The sequence below is a fragment of the Melospiza georgiana genome, unplaced genomic scaffold, assembly GCF_028018845.1.
Source record: "Melospiza georgiana isolate bMelGeo1 unplaced genomic scaffold, bMelGeo1.pri scaffold_51, whole genome shotgun sequence".
Taxonomy (NCBI): Eukaryota; Metazoa; Chordata; class Aves; order Passeriformes; family Passerellidae; genus Melospiza; species Melospiza georgiana.
The window spans coordinates 417,501-432,016 of NW_026652218.1; the positions used below are offsets into that span (position 1 = coordinate 417,501).

At 50.8% G+C, this 14,516-nt stretch overlaps 1 protein-coding gene and 1 pseudogene across 1 annotated transcript; one reads left to right on the forward strand and one right to left on the reverse strand.

Annotated features, from left to right (window-relative positions):
* Positions 1-14,516, forward strand: part of LOC131096528 (zinc finger protein 850-like) — a 438,808-nt pseudogene that overhangs the window by 305,679 nt on the left and 118,613 nt on the right.
* Positions 12,202-13,134, reverse strand: LOC131096535 (olfactory receptor 14J1-like). The gene has a single exon (XM_058044869.1). The coding sequence runs from the start codon at positions 13,132-13,134 to the stop codon at positions 12,202-12,204; it is 933 nt and encodes a 310-aa protein (XP_057900852.1).

Genomic DNA, 14,516 nt, shown 5'->3' on the forward strand with positions numbered 1-14,516 from the left:
CACTGACCACACAATGCATTGACCATACAGTGACACAGTGTCCAGACATCACACACACACACAAACAAAACACACACAGGTTCAGCAGTTCTGCTGTATCAGAACGATGAACCCCCACACACACATACACGGGTTCACCCGGCTCACCCCCAGAGCCACTACCGGTTTTGCTCTACAAGAATGATGAACCCCGTCTCTAATACAGCTGCTCCATCAGCTATACCCAGACGTCTCTGGGTGGTTTACTCATTTGCTCTCTTTTCCCTCCCCCAGGGGCCCCTCAGTACATACCGTATTCTCCTCTGCAGGCCAGCAGGTCGTTTTCTGTCCTCGCAGGTGGCAAGTTGAGACAACCGGAGCCTCACCAGGAAAAAAATCCTAGGGCGTGCCTTGGAGGTCCGTCTATCCCCCCTGCCCCTGCGGGGACAGAGAACCCCTGGCTGGCTCGCCATAATGTTTTGCGGAGAAAAGAAGAAACCTCACAACTTTGTAAAAGTTGTAAAGCTCGGTTTGTTTATTTATGGCACCGGACACATGCGGAGAAAATTAATTCTCCTCAAAAGGCATGCGTACCCCTGAAGACCTCAGGTCTCCTTTTATCACCCTTCCAAATGCATATGCATACAGTTTCACAATAGGTTCATACATATTCATTCCGCGTGACATTTATCGCCAGTTCTTCTTTATCAAAGGAATTCCTAGGGCGGGGGCCAATTGACCTCTTGGTCTTTTCTGTTTTTCTTTCTCTGTCTCCTTGCTGTCTCAGCATGCGAGTTTTTCCTTCAGCTTTGGCCTCACAGACTTTTCACCTCTCCTAGACACTTCACCTAATTCAGAATGGACCTCTACTCTGTCTCACTGTCATGGCAAGATTTAGGAGAAAATGCCTTTGACCACTATTTTTCCATTTTCACAGACCTTATTTTTTTCCAAAAATCTCCCAAGATGGGGTTTAAAGGCCTCATCCCATAACCAGCAGGTAAAGACTCTGGACTGTGGTCTCAGTGGTGTGGAGATTGAGGACAGAACAGGAATAGTCTGGGAGGGATGGATGGGTGGTTTCAGAGAGGCTGGAGCTTTTCTTCATAGAGGATATAAGCTTGAGAAGGAAACAATGGAAGCAAGGGCAGCTGGGGAGGTCCAGACTGGACATGAGGAGAGTGAAATTGCTCTCCCAGGGCAGGGCTGTGGTGCAGCACGTCCCCCAGCAGGAGCCTGGAGCAGCCTAAGGCTTTGTGTGGGCAGGCAGAGGCAGGCAGGAGGCAGAGCTGTCAGCAAAGGAAGGGCCCAGCCAGGTGGGGCAGCCAGGGGATGCTGACAGCCTGCAGGGACAGAGGCACAGCTTTGCTCAGCATCAGAGACACCTGTCCCGTGCTTGTCCCCACCTGTCCTCACTGCCTCCAGTGTTCTACTCTACCTGGAACCTGGGGACACTTTCTCAGTCTTTTGCCTCACAGGGATCTAATTAAAGTACAAGAAACTTCAGTGTTTCCATCTTACATTGAGTTCCTGACAAATTTTTTTGAGCCCTCTCGGAGGGACTGGGTCTGATGCAAAGAGCACCAAAGCCCCAGAGGGTCATTAAAGTCCCTGTGCTGTGTCTGTGCTGCTGAGCTGGACTGGGCTCCTGGCCCAGAGGCAGCTCCTGGCAAGGGCAGCGCTGCAGAGAGACAGCTCTGGCCAGGAGCATCTCCTGTGCCAGCCCAGCAGGGCTGGGGCACTGCCAGGGCCCCTCAGGGACACCAGCAGGGCACAGAGAGAGCTCACAGGGGCTCAGCACTGGCAGGGGCTGTGGGATGTCCCCGAGGGGGCTGTGTCACAGCAGCACCTCTGTGGCTATCTCATAGAGGCACAGAGCATCTGTGATGGTTGCAAAGGGCTGTGTGACAGAACAGAGTAGGCTGTGTGAGGCCACAGATTGGGCTATGACATCACAGAGTTTGTTGTGAGAGGTCACTGAGAGGCTACAACATCATAGAGGGGACTCTGTGACAACACAGAGCAGGCTGTGACATCATGGCATGGCTCTATGATATCATAGAGCTGGCTGTGAGGTCAAAGTGTGTGCTGTGACATTAAAGAGTGTTAGTATGACATCACAAAGCGGGTCTTGTGGCATCACTGAGGGGTTGTGACATCACACAGCTGTCTGTGACATCATAGAGAAGGGTGTGAGGCCATAGAGCAGCTCCTGCTATCATAGAGGGTGGCTCTGTGACACCAGAGAGTTGGTTGTGACATCACTGGTTGGCTGTGTAACATCACCGAGCAGGCTGTGACATCACAGAACAGAATCTGACATCACAGGGTGGCTTTGTGACATCACAGTGCAGCTGCATGACATTCCAGGGTGACGTTCCAGAGTTGGCTGTGACATCACATTGGCTGTGTGACATCACAGGTGACTGTGTGACATCACAGGGGAATATGTGACATCAGAGGAGCTGTGTGACATCACAGGGGCAGTGTGAAATCACAGCAGCTGTGTGACATCACGGGGCAGAGTGACATCACACAGATGGCTGTGTGATATCACAGGGGATGTGTGAGGTCCCTGGGGAGGTCACTCTGCCCCGGCCCCCCTCACAGTTCCCCCAGAGCAGTCCAACCCTGCTCGTGCACAGCGGGGTCCCCTGTCCCCCTGGGTCCCCCCGACCCCGGCCCCACAGCCTCCCCCCGAGGATGTTCCACGAGATCGACCCCAGAGCCTGACACGGGGATGGGGGGCCGGGGCCCTGGGAGTGGCACAGGTGGACAGGGATGCCTTGGCAGCGTCCCTGTGTCCCCCAGGGCCAGAGCCTGGGCCAGGGCTCCTTCACCCTGTTACAAACGAGGCCTTGAGAGCGCTGAAAAAAATCCCCAGCAAGGGAGCAGCAAAAAACAGATTTAATATTAAGGTACAGCAGCACAAAGTTCCTTGGCAAGAGTCACTCTGCTCCTGACTGGGCACTTCAGGCACACCAAGGAAACAAAGCAACAACAAAACCAAATCAAATCCAGGCAATCAAAGCAGAAATTAATCAGAAACTGTCCGTGTGTGCATGTGTGTGTGTGTGTGTGTGTGTGACACAAGGACACTTAACAGAGCCCAAATTTGACAGAACTGAACTTGGACCTTAACCTTAACTGATACCTTCAACTTCACAATTTAGCAAAATACAGCACTTAATGTTATTTAATCTAACCTAAAAGCTATGACTTAATGATTTAACAGTAGTATAACACTTAAGAGTATTTAACTTAGCCAATAACCTAAATTAAACATTATAACTTAGCAAAGGAAAAACTCTTAGCAGCATTCAACTTTGCTTAGGCCTCATGACTTAACCTCACTTACAGGCCTGGCTGACTCAGCTAGCCAAGGCTCTCAAACCCCTCAGAGAGCAGCATTTTGCCACATTTCCCCAGCACAGACACTCCTGTGTGCACACAGACACAAAGAGTCAGTGCAAGGCCACTGTGAGAAATTCCCCTGAGGGCAGGCAATGCTCACTGCTGATGCTTTGGCATGTCCCCAGCAAAGGGCTGAGCCTGGAGGAGTGGGGGGATCGGCCCAGGCTCCGTCATTGTTTGGGATCCCCGAGTGCAGCAAACGGGAGAGTTCCCGGCTGGCAGAGGCCCCACTCAGAGGGAGTCGCTGGCCCAGGAGAGCTCCAAAGGCTCCTTTTGGAGCGCTGTTTGTATGGCCCCAAGAGAGGGGCTTCAGTCCCAGCAATGGTTCATCCTGGCCGCACTTGGCACCAACAGCTTTCTTTGGCAGGGTGAGAACAGGGATGTTGTGCCACTGAGGGAACAAAAACAGTTCCCAGGGCTGCTGCTAAAGGAACCAGGAGCTGGTTGGGCAGCAGCAGTGCCTGGAGCAGACAGTGTTTGTGATGAGCTGCAGAGGAGCTGAGCCTGGGACTGTTCGCCAAGGCCCAGGCCCAAGGAGCATTTCTCAGCTGGCAGGGCGGCCTGAGAAGGGGAGGGGAGAATGTAGCAGCACAGGGCCCATGGAACCAAGGGACCATTGTGACACTGTGGGGCCCTGTGAGACCAAGGGACCATTGTGACACTGTGGGGCCCTGTGAGACCAAGGGACAAATTGTGACACTGTGGAGCCCTGTGAGACCAAGGGACCATTGTGACACTGTGGGGCCTCATGGAATCATGGAGAGCACTGTGACATTGCTGGGCCTCATGGAACCAAGGGGACAGTACTGACACTGTGTGGCTCCATGGAATGTAGGGATCATTGTGACACTGAGATGCCCCATCAAACCAAGGGTCCATTGTGACACCATGGGGCTTCATGGAACCGTGGAGACCATTGTGACACTTTGGGGTGTCATTAGACCAAGAGGCCATTGGGACATTGTGAGATGCCATGGAGTCAAAGGTCCATTGTGACATTGCAGGACTTCATGGAATCATGGAGACACCATTAAGAGACTTTACAGCCTCATGGAACCAAGGGACCATTGTGACACTCTGGGACTCATGGAATCGTGGAGACCGTTGTGACAGTATGAGGCCCCATGGAAGCAGTGAGACCATTGTGACCCTAGGGGTCCCCACAGAACTAAGAGGAACATTGTGATGCTGTGAGGCCTGGTGAAACCAAGAGGCCTTTGTGACACTGCAGGGCTGCATGGAAGCAACCATTGTGACATTGCAGGGCCTCTTGTCATCAGTGGTCCATTGTGACACTGTGGAGCCAAAGGAGACCATTGTGACTCTGCAAACCCCCGGGGTCCAAAGGTCCATTGTGACATTGCAGACCTCGTGGAACAGAGGAGTCACATGACATTGTGGTGCCTGTGGAACAATGGAGACCATTGTGACATTGCAAGGGCTCATGGAATCCTTGGGACCATTGTGACACTCTGGGACCCCATTGAACCTGGGGGCCATTGTAACACTGCTGGCCCCCATGGAATCAAAGCACCATTATGATACTGCGGGGCCCCATGGAACCAAGGAGACCATGGTGATACTGCAAGGCCTCATAAAAGCAAGGGAACATGAAACAGGTCTGGCTGTTTTGGCCTCTCGTTGGCTGCCTGACTGGTCCAGATGACCTTTGCATGTTGAGCGTCTCTTCTCATGTGCTGCTGAAACACTGGGGCTCTGTGCTTTCCTTCCCAATGGAAAAGAACTCTCCTTCTCCTCCAGGCACCCATAGCCAGAATTGGGATTTCACCTCCAAATTTCCTTATATCCCAGAGATTGTTCCCATAGGAATATTGCCAGGACAAGTCTGGCTGGCAATGGTTTCACAAGAATCATGTCTCACCTGTACCCAAAACACTGGGGGAGGCCCTGTGTTCTTTGTCCTATGGGAAAGAACTGTCCTGCTTTTCCAGGTGCCCATGGTTGAAATTGGATTCCACCTCCAAAATTCCCTGAATTCAAAGACTGTTCCCAGACAAAATCTGTTATTACTGACAGGTCTGCCAGGCCTTGGCCTAGTGAGGCTCTCCAAACACTGGGGCTCTGTGCTTTCCTTCCTATGGAAAAGAACTGTCCTTCTCAGCCAGGTACCCATGGCCACAATTGGGGTTCCACCTCCAACATTGCCTGTTGTGACAGACTAGAGGAGATTGTTGGCTGGAAACATTTCATGTGTGAGGGAGGAAGGGGCAGGTCCAGCCTTGCCCTGCCCTGGAACCCCAATTCCCCAAAGCCTCTATCCCAGCCCAGCAGTGGCTGCCAGTCCCTGGCACAGCACAGGCAACGCTCCACAGCCACCTCTGCAGCCCCCAGCCCAGCTCCTGAGGGACCAAATGAGCCCAAGTCCCACCTGGGGGAAGGGCCCAGGGAGACCCAGGGGTATTGAAGGCTGACCACAAGGCAAGCACACATCTTGACCCTAGCTCCTCTTGGAATTTCCATCTGAACACTGCTGGAATCCAGGAGTTGGTAGCTCTGTGTGTGCTCATCTGTATCTTTTTTCTCTTTCTCTCTTTGTGTTTCTTCTTCTGTTTCTGTACACCTGCAAATTTTGATTAACATTACATTGAACAGGCTTAGAATTTATGAATTTGAATGGGCCCAGTCAATCCTTTGAGAAGTGTTTTTTGTTGATTGAATGTCTGCTGTATTTTGACAAGAGAAGAATTTTAAAAAACAATACAAAACTTTTTGTGTAGCTGCCAATCTGTTAAACCACTAAGATACTGAACACACCTCTGTGAAACACATGTGTTAAAGATGAAAAAACCCAGGAGCCTCCTCTATCGTTTTCAACAAAGAAGCAGCGGGCCCTGGCCCCAGCCCCCATCTCAACCAAACCAAACCAAACCAACCAAGCAACCCTGCCGTGGGCTGAGCTGCTTCCCCACTCCCCAGGCTGCCCCTCTCCCCATCAGCCCAATTCTAACCAAACCAAACCCCAACAACTACCAAACAGGAAAACAAAAGTGGCTACAAAACCCTAACCAGAACAAAGCTAGCCACAGGTATTAAAACCTTACCATCAAGTCCACTCCCCCCAACACAACTCAAACAAAAAACACCTAAAACCTACAACCCATACAAAATAGCCCTACAACTAAAAAACACAAAAAAAAAGCCAAAAACAAACAATAAAACCAATCTTAACACAACCCCACCACAACTTCCACCACAAGTTACTCGCAGGTGAGGTGTTAGTCCTTTCAACTCTTCAATCCCCTCTTGAGTATAAGAAAAAAACAAAATACAAGCATATTAAAAAAAATAAAAAACCATAAAAGTCAGTAAAAAATAAATTAAATCCCAAAAAAAGGAAAAATCGCCTTAATGCTAAAACTAAAATCCCCTTACAAACTATAAAGAAAAAACTCTTTTGCTTTAAAACACAAAAAAACTATTAAAAAAATTTAAATTTATATCTGACAAAAACCTCCATACTAAAGTAAAAAATTGTTAAAAAAACCGTAATTTCATCAAAAGTTTAAACAGGGAAAAAAAAAATCCACTATCCCCTAAGATAAAATCCCTATTCCCAGAGTTAAAAATAATTTTAAAAGTAAATAATAAAAACTTTTACCTTTAAAGAACTCATCTTTAAAACAATACTCCATAAGTTGACATGGCTCATCAGCAAGATGTAAAAAAGCTTGTAGCAATAAAAACAGCTTCACAATAACTGAGTTCCCCAGACAGCTGCTATCCATGACAAAATTAAGAACCACAAAAAACCTATGATTTCCTCTTGCAAAAAAACTCCATAAGCTTAACAAGAAAAACTTCTCTCCCAAAGAAATCTAAAAAAAAGAGATTATTTTAGAAATAATAAACTAACTAGAAATTTTAAGTTTAGTTTCTTCATAGTGTCAGTAAAAAGATGTAAAGAAAAAAAGTGTACTAAAGAGTTTATTTTAATTCTTACGACTTTTTTCTTTTTTAATTTACTTTCAATAACATTTTCTTTATACCCTTTTTAAATTTTAGGGCTACTTTACCTTTTTTGTAATCCTATCTCACAACAAAATAAATATATAAATAATTAATCGACACTAAAACCCACCACATTCATCAATCCATTAATTAGGAAATCTCAAGATTAGAAAAATCTTGACTTAACAAACCAAAACCACTACAATGTCATAATAAATCTTTTGCCAAAGTTTCTCTGATTTTCTAAAGTACCCAATAGAGGCTGTTTTGTTGTTTTCAGCCTCCGAGAATCTCTTGTTGGTATTTCTCCAGGAAGTCCAACTCAGAGTACACAAACAATTGTAATTTCTTTTAAATTGCTTCTTGGGAGAGTTGTTTGGGGAATGGGGGTCAGGGCTTGTCTGTCCTGCTTGGCCCAGCCCAGGCAGGGCTTTCCCAGCCACATTCCAAACTCCAGTTCCCAGCTGGAGCCACTGGTGCCTCTGAGTTGTGCTGCCCCAGCCCCAGGGACACTCTCCTTGTCTGCCCATTTCCCCACGGTCTCTTGTCAGGGATGGCCTCACTGGGGGCTGCTGACATCCTCAGCACCTTGGAGGCTGCTGCTGAATTTTCCTGCTGCAGAGGCTTATTCAGCCTTCAGCTCTTCAGTGCAGGAATTCAGAGTCTCAGGGCTCATTACCATTCAGAACACTTTAACAAGCCAAGCCTCTGGGAATAATTTGATTTTAATTTTCAAAACATTTGCAGTTAGGTAGATCTCAGTAGTGATTCAAAGTGAATACATGATATTTAAAAAGACAGCAAGAAAAGATTTCTTAGGTTCTGTTTAGTTTGTTTTTCCTGTTAATTTATTAATATGTGCAGTCTCCAACTGACATTGAATGCAAGTACTTCGTCATGCAGTTTGAATAGATATGAAAATCAAGACCTTTCGTGGCTGACAATCAATCAGACTCTGTCCCTACCCCCACCCCACCATTTCCCCCATCCAAGCCCTGGCACTCAGAGCAGCCTTGTGCAAATCTGAGCTCCCTCCAGCCCAGGCTGCACCTGCAGCTTTCAGCTCCTTGGTTCCAGCTCCCACCTGCTTTCCTTGGAGAAGAAGCTGCCTGAGACACAGAGTGATGTTCATTTCTTGTCAGCTAACAAAGCCAAGGGGAGGCACAGCTCCATCAAATGCAAAAGTCATTCCTCTGCTAGATACTAAATCCGCTTTTCACAGCAAACAGCCTGAGAGCAATGGAAAACACCTTCTGTGCCCAGCACAGATCCCAAGGTCCCCCCAAACCCTCCCTGCCCCGATTCTGCCCAGATTTGCTCTTTGCACACACGAGTCACACGCTGAAGTCAGGAGCTCCCTCCATGCCCAGAGGGAGGAAAAGAGAGAAAGGGGATGAAGAGCTCTCCTGTGCTGAGCCAAGGTCCAAATGCCCCTGCAGTGGGAAGCACAACTCATCAGGTTTGTGTCCTTTGGGCTTAGGGACTGGTGACACCCAGAGGCACAGAAAGGTTTTGCATGAAGCCAGTCAGTTGATGGGCCCTTGAATGACCAGAGAGCATCTGGATGAGAAAATCTGGGAGTGATGGAAAGGACATAGATCCAGCTGCTCTAAATGAAGAGATGTTCTTAGACATAGCTATTTAAACAGGACAGCTGGAAACACCTGAAGGAAGGGGGTTCATTAAATATTAGAGTGAATGTCAGTGGAAAAAGGTAGAGGGGAAGATGAGTCTTTCTTCTCCTGCCATCAGTAGAAGAATCCAGTAGATCCAGGAAATTCCTGTTCTTGGTGGGAAAAGTTTGCCGTTTCTTAAAAGTACTTCAGTGACTCAGATAAAAAAGACTTGCTGGTATATTATGAAACTAACAGGTATTAAAACCTGTGCCCCTTTCCAGGCAGACATCAGTTGTGTGCCCATGAGCAGGCAGTGCCATTTGTGCCCTGAGGTGCCAACCTAGGATGGATCTGTCTGAGAGCACCTGAGGGAGAGCAGAGCACCTTGCAAGCTGCAGGTCCCTGACAGCCCTGCAGGGTTCCTGTCCTATCAACATCTGCTCTGCTCCAGTCTGAAACAGGGCCCAGCATGCTGCCGGGATCATCAGAGAGCTGAGGTGTGTGCTGGAATTCAATGCCCTCCCCATCCCACATCAGCCCTGCATTTCCCTCCTGCAGCCTTGGTCTTCAGCAGAGCTATGGAGAATCTTTGGGCTCTGGAGTGTTGCTGCAGCCCCCAAGGGCAGCTGAGCTCTGCCTTTGGCACAGTCAGGCCTGGCCAGCGCAGGCCATGCTCAGCAATTGCTTGTGTGTGCCTGGCCTTGCTGTCAGCCCCGGCAGCGGCTGCGTGGCCCCTTTGTGGCCCTGTGCTGGCCCAGCCATGGTGGCCCAGCCCCTGTGCAGGCCCAGCCCAGGCCAGGAGCATTGCAGCTGGGAACAGCCCCTGTGCCGTGGTGCCCACAGCAGCCTTGGGGCTCTGTACCCCATGGCCTCGCTGCTGGGCAGCCTCTGCCAGCTCCTGCAGAGCCCGGGGCACCTATGGGGCTGCACAGACAGCCCTGCCCTGGGCTCTGCCGGCCCCTGGGCCAGCAGAGAGGCAGCCAGGGCTGGCCACGGCCAGGAACAGGCCCTGAGCCCAGCAGGAGGATGGAGCTGGGCCACAGCCAAAGTCAGCCCAGGCCAAAGCTGGGCTCAGCAGCCAGGGCTGCCAAGGGCTAGGCACAGAGGCTGGCACTGACAAATGTCCTGGGCCCCCTCCCTGCTCTGTCCATGCCACCCAGGGCACAGAGCAGCCTCCTCTCTGGGCCACTTGCCTGTTTGCAATGCCTTGCACAGGCGCTGGCCCTGCCCTACAAGGCCTGGCGTGAGTCCTGCCCCTGCACGCTCAGTCAGGCTGAGATGGACACTGATGGTTTCTGGGCCAGGCTCTCTGAGCCCAGCCCAGCTCCCTGCAAGCTCTGCCAGCTCCCCTGAGCTCTGGGCAGCACCAAGGGCCTCTCCCCAGCCCAGCCCAGCCGGCTCTGGCCCCACAGCTCTGCTCAGGCCAGGCTGCTCTGGGCACTGGCCCCATGGCCTCAGCCCCTGGCAAGGGCAGAGCAGCAGCTGCAGCTGCCACAGGACGCAGCCCCACCATGGGGGAAGGTGCTTGGCCAAGGTCAAAGGAGGCTCCCTGGCTGCACTGCTCCCCTCGGGCTGAGGTGCTGAGAGCTCTGCAGCCCCTGCTGCCATCCCATCTGCTCAGGGCAGGATAAGAGTCACAGCCATGGGGTCCTCAAGAGCTGCTCCTGCTGCAGGCACATCCCAAAGCTGGGGCAGCCTTAAAGCTGTGCCCATTTCTGTTCATTGCTGCTCTGATGGGGATGGATCCTCAGGCACTTTGAGGTTGATGATGAATTTTAATACTCCATAGGCCTCTTCTTTTTTAAGATCTTCGGTTATGGAATTCAGTAAAAAAGGGTCACAAACATTTCTTCTAAAACACCCAAAGAATAAAAGCCCCAAGGAGTGTATTCAAAGTGAACATACTCTATTGAGAACAATGAAGAGAGAACTGTTTTTTCATCTTTATTTCCCTGTTTGTAGATTGATATCAGCAATGTCCAATTGATATGGACCCCCAGCACCTTCTAATGCAGCCTGAAGAGATAGGAAAATCAAGACTCTTCATGGCTGACAATCAATCAGACTTTGTCCCTACCCCCACTCCACCATTTCCCTCATCCAACCCCTGGCATTCCTATGGATCAGGAATAGTGTGGCCAGCAAGAGCAGGGCAGTGAATCTTCCCCAGTGCTCAGCACTGATTGGGCAGCACCCTGAGTGCTGTCTGATTCTAGGCCCCCTGGGGTGGGCAATGGGAAGAAATTTATAGCAGGAAGAGTAAAGAAAGCAAAGCTGAAGCCAAGGAAATGCTCAGGGCAGTTTCAGGGTGGCTGCCAGGCAGCCCTGGCTCTGAGCAACAGTGTCTGCAGTGGGACAGGAAACTCCTAGCTGATGGGAACAAAATTTTCTGGCTGAGTGCAGAGGCCAGGACAAAGCTCAGTGGTTTCCCTGGCATCCCCCAGCCCTTTCTGGCCCCAGGGGCTGATGGCATTTGTGCTTCCTCAGGTTCATGTCCCCACGCCACCAGCATGGGGGTGCTCCCCCTGCTCCGTGCAATGCAAACAGGGCCTGCTGAGCCAGTGTGGCCGTGCCTGTGCCTGCAAGGATGGGGCAGCCTGGGGCTGCTCACAGGGGTTTTCTGTGGTGAGCATTGGCCTGGGTGTGTTCTTTAGAGAGCCTGGGCAAGGAGCCTGGAGCCCCCAGGGCCTGGCCTGAGGCATCAGCGCTGCCCCAGCAGTGCCCATGGCCTGTCCCTGCTGCAGCCCCAGCACTGCCACCCCCAGGACTGTGCCCGGCCCCGAGAGCACTCAGGCCCTACAGCAACACCAGGGCCACCAGGGCAGCGGGGCAGGGCCACGGCAGCAGCACTGGCAACACCAAGTGCTGCTGCTGCTGGGCACAGCTGCTGGGCCTGCACTGATCTGTCCCCAGCTCTGCACACAGACATGGCTGCTGCAGCTCCAGAGAAGGCAAGCAAAGTGGCATCTCTGGTGAAAACAATGCTGGGAGATCCTTTAGTTCCTTCAAAGCCACCAAATGACCAGCTCCTCATTGACACAGTCTGGGGCAATGGTGAAGGTGGAGAGAAACAAAAGGAGAAATGGCACAAGAAATGACAGTCCTTTGTGGACAATAGTTAAAAAAATTTTAAAAAGGAAAAAACACCCACAACCAAACCAGCAACAAGTATCAAAGATTATTTTTATTAGAAGTCTTTTTATTTAAGAAATTGGCCAGCAGTTTAATGACTCTGAAACCATCCAGTCACCAGTCTCGACACTGCAGCCTTGAGTTCCTGGTTCCTTAGGCTGTAGATGAGGGGGTTCAGGGCTGGAGGCACCACTGAGTACAGAATTGACAGGGCCAGATCCAGGGATGGGGAGGACATGGAGGGGGGCTTCAGGTAAACAAATGCTGAAGTGCTGACAAACAGGGAAACCACAACCAAGTGAGGGAGGCAGGTGGAAAAGGCTTTGTGCCGTCCCTGCTCAGAGGGGATCCTCAGCACAGCCCTGAAAATCTGTACATAGGTAACAACAATGAACACAAAACAACCAAATACCAAACACACACTAACTGCAAGAAGCCCAAGTTCCCTGAGGTAGGATTTGGAGCAGGCGAGCTTGAGGATCTGTGGGATTTCACAGAAGAACTGGCCCAGGGCATTGCCATTGCACAGAGGCAGGGAAAATGTATTGGCTGTGTGCAGCAGTGAATAGAGAAAGGCACCGGCCCAGGCAGCTGCTGCCATGTGGGCACAAGCTCTGCTGCCCAGGAGGGTCCCGTAGTGCAGGGGTTTGCAGATGGACACGTAGCGGTCGTAGGACATGATGGTCAGGAGGAAATACTCTGTTCCAATGAAGAACAGAAAGAAAAAGACCTGTGCAGCACATCCCGTGTAGGAGATGTCCCTGGTGTCCCAGAGGGAATTGTGCATGGCTTTGGGGACAGTGGTGCAGATGGAGCCCAGATCAGTGAGGGCCAGGTTGAGCAGGAAGAAGAACATGGGCGTGTGCAGGTGGTGGCCGCAGGCTACGGCGCTGATGATGAGGCCGTTGCCCAGGAGGGCAGCCAGGGAGATGCCCAGCAAGAGGCAGAAGTGCAGGAGCTGCAGCTGCCGCGTGTCTGCCAATGCCAGCAGGAGGAAGTGCCTGATGGAGCTGCTGTTGGACATTTGCTGTGTCTGCACATGGGGACCTGTTCATGGAGAAGAGGACAGTGAAGAGTTAGAAGAGATATCTGTAACCAAAATCAAAGATATTTCCCATATACCCTCCCCTGAAATACACACAGAAACACTTCTGTATTTAAGAGTTCTGTGGTTTTCTTTTTAAGCTTCCCCCATGTCTCTCCTGGTATTCTTGGATATCAAACCCTCAGTATTTCTGCTGCCCTCTGGTAGAACAGAGTGAGTTCCCTGAGGCAAGATGATGAGTGGAGCGTGAGGGGAGATGGTCTGTCATGTTATTCTCTTGGGAGTTTCTCTGGGCTTTAACCATCCTCAGGTGAAGGATAATAACTTTCTTATGCTGCCCATAAAATATCACCAGGTACTGCTGAGAGCAGATGGATCCACCACAGCCCAGCTTCATACTTGTAGCCAAGGACTCATGTTGCTCATTTCACCAACCCAGCAGCATTTTCCATGTCACAACACCTCTTCCTTTCCCCATTAATCTTATAACTCAGAGATGTTCTCGGACAGGTTTGCATCCAGGATTGAAGCTCCCAACTTGGACTGAAATCTCAGGGACATTTCCAAGTGTCCTTATGCTGGCATTGGATTGAGGGAGATGCAGCTCCTTCCCTGGCTGCACTGACAGCATTGCCCAGAGCCAGGCACTGGGGACAGCATCACCCTGAGCCAGCTGTGCCCCCTGCCAGAGCCCCCAGGGCCGGGCAGCTGCTCCCAGCCCTGTGCTCTGCAGAGGGAAATGGGCTCAGGGCTGCAGAGCTGCCCCATGGCTCTGCTGCAGCTCTGCCTGCACAGGAGGGGCTGCACGCCTTGGAGCCCCAACCCTGAGGGCACAGGCTGGGCTGGGGGCACAGGAGGGAGGGGGCTTGTTCAGAGGGAGGGGACTGCACTGGAGGGGATCCTGTGGACGTCTCTAAACGCTCCCTGCCACAGCATTGCTGGGTTTTGTTTTCTGTTATTGCCTGATCTTCTCTCTGCTTCCAGGAGATTTTCCTTCCCGCAGGTGTTTCCCTGTGCCTGATCTCTCCCTGCCAGCACTCACAGACCCCAAATCTCTGTGCACTTTCCTTGGACTGACAGAATCCTGCCTGTTTGCAGGGCGCTGGCTGGGGGCAGGTTCTGTTTGCAGCTTGGAGAAAGGATAGCTCAGAGTGAGCCTGATGGTTAAGAGTAAAAGTGATGCTGGTGCTGTCCATGGGCAGAGTGGCTACAAGCACATTAGGGATCTCCCGTGAACCTATTGATCACTAATAGGAACAGTTCAAATGTCTCAGACACTAGTCAAAATTCATAATCAGCCGTTAATATTTATACCCCGTTCCCTGCCTTCAACCAGTAGTATGAAATGGAATACAAAATCT

Excerpts from the sequence above, each read along its gene's own strand:
- LOC131096535 (XM_058044869.1), bottom strand. The coding sequence starts at position 13,134 with ATGTCCAACAGCAGCTCCATCAGGCACTTCCTCCTGCTGGCATTGGCA.